We start from the raw sequence: 2,075 nt of genomic DNA on the forward strand, positions 1-2,075 counted from the left end.
ATATGGCTACAATCACTTCAAGCATATCTACAATTGCAAATTTGCTTTAGAATTTCTACATTTGATGTTGTGATTTGCAATAAATCAATTTATTTGATGAATTGAATGAAAAAAAATGGAACTGTATATTGTATATTAGTATATATTGCATATTGAATATTATTACTGCGCTTTTTCTAAATATTTTTTCTACACCAGTCTTTATCAGAGAGTTCTATTGCAATGGGGAATCAGACAATTTTGAAGGAATTATTTCTCTTTGGACTGTCTGACCTTCCGGTTCTTCAGCTCCCTCTCTTTCTCTTCTTCCTTCTCATCTACCTTCTGACGTTAATCTGGAATTTGCTGATCATTGCCCTTATAGTCACAGACTCTCACCTCCATGTTCCTATGTATTTTTTCCTTGGGAACCTGGCCGGTTTGGATCTCTGTAGTTCCTCAGTCATCGTACCACGAATGTTATTTGACCTTCACACCAAGAGGAGAAAGATTACAACAACAGCTTGTATGACCCAAGTCTTTTTCTTTATATTTTTCGTTTCTTCTGAGACTTTCCTGTTGTCCGTCATGTCCTATGATCGATATATTGCTATATGTAAGCCATTGCGTTACATAGGGATCATGAGTTGGAAAGTGTGTGTACAGTTGGTATGCAGTGTGTGGTGTCTCAGTTTTTTCTATTCTTTGGTTCACACATTTTATGCTTTAAAATTAACATTTTGTGAATCAGATATCGTAGAAACTTTCTTCTGTGACCTGATCCAGTTGTTTCAGATCTCTTGCAGTGACATCTACATCAACGTCCTGCTCATCTTTTTCTTGAGTGGCATCCTTACAGTTGGGAATCTTATAATGACCTTCTTTCCCTATGTCTATATATTCAAAACTGTCCTGAAAAAAAAAGTGAAAGTCAATAGAAGTAAAGTTTTCTCTACATGTACCCCTCATCTCACAGTGGTGATTTTATATTATGGCTCTGTTTGCTTTAATTATTTTCAGCCAAATGGAAGTCATCAGTTTGGTGGTAACAAAGTGGTGTCCATGTTTTACACCGTGATACTTCCACTCATCAATCCTCTGATTTATAGTTTGAGGAACCAGGATTTAAAAACAGCATTCCGAAATGCTGTAAGGAAGATTATCCATAATGCAATAGAGTTCACCTAAATGAATTCCTTATATAAAACTATTTTTTGCCTGCACTCAGGTTACCAATAGCCGAAGTAGCCAGCACAACAATTTATTGATATCAAATTTTAACATGCAATAAATCCAAAAAGTCCAGCACTAAAAAATTAAATTGAGAAGTGAGACTTCATATGTAAATAAATACACAGAAAAATAAGCCTCGTACACACGATCGGATTTTCCGCAGACAAAACCTCGGACTTTTGTCCGAAGGCGCGTGCCTATATTTTGTTTGCATACAAAAGGTACACAATTGTCGGCCAATAAACACAAACGTAGTGATGTACTAGATGTACTACGAGCCGAAAAAGAGGTAGTTCAATTGTCAGGCACCATCCTTTGGGCTCCTTCTGCTAATATTGTGTTAGTAGAAGTTTGGTGAGTGTTGATTCACGCTTTTCATTTCGCGCTTTTCATTTCGCACTTTTCAGTTCGTTCCTGAACGGCCTTTCGTTAACCAGCCATGTTGCGGAATCGAAATAACGTGTTACTTATTATTGGCCTTGGAGTTATTGCTTTGACCCAAGTCCAGTCCAGGAACAGGAGGAGGAGGATTTCTTGGACCAAAAATTGGTTGCTTTATTAATCGTGACCAATTATGTCATATGCCTTTGCTGCGGGAGCTCCAGGAGAATGATCCGGATGATTTTCGGAATTATCTCCGGATGACGGACCCCTGCTTTCACCAACTCTTGGCATTGTTGACCCCTATATTAAGAAGCAGGACACATGTATGAGGCTTTTATTTTTTGGTTGAATAATAATGATTTGATTAGTTATATTTTCTATATTTTTGGAAGCATATAATGCCCTTTTTGGTTAAGTTCTATTGGCAGATAGCATGTCTAATTTTATTTGTTTTCTTTTTTTTAATGCACAATAAAAAA

At 36.7% G+C, this 2,075-nt stretch overlaps 1 protein-coding gene across 1 annotated transcript; it reads left to right on the forward strand.

Moving 5' to 3' along the window:
• Nucleotides 1-222: 222 nt before the first annotated feature.
• On the forward strand, nt 223-1,167 carry LOC141147892 (olfactory receptor 8G17-like). Its single transcript, XM_073635054.1, has one exon. It carries the CDS (start codon nt 223-225, stop codon nt 1,165-1,167), a length of 945 nt encoding a protein of 314 aa, XP_073491155.1.
• The last annotated feature ends 908 nt before the right edge of the window (nt 1,168-2,075 follow it).

This window comes from Aquarana catesbeiana, linkage group LG06 (genome assembly GCF_042186555.1).
Source record: "Aquarana catesbeiana isolate 2022-GZ linkage group LG06, ASM4218655v1, whole genome shotgun sequence".
NCBI lineage: Eukaryota > Metazoa > Chordata > Amphibia > Anura > Ranidae > Aquarana > Aquarana catesbeiana.

What these genes read in the sequence shown, in the direction of transcription:
- LOC141147892 (XM_073635054.1), top strand. Translation starts at nt 223, where the DNA reads ATGGGGAATCAGACAATTTTGAAGGAATTATTTCTCTTTGGACTGTCT.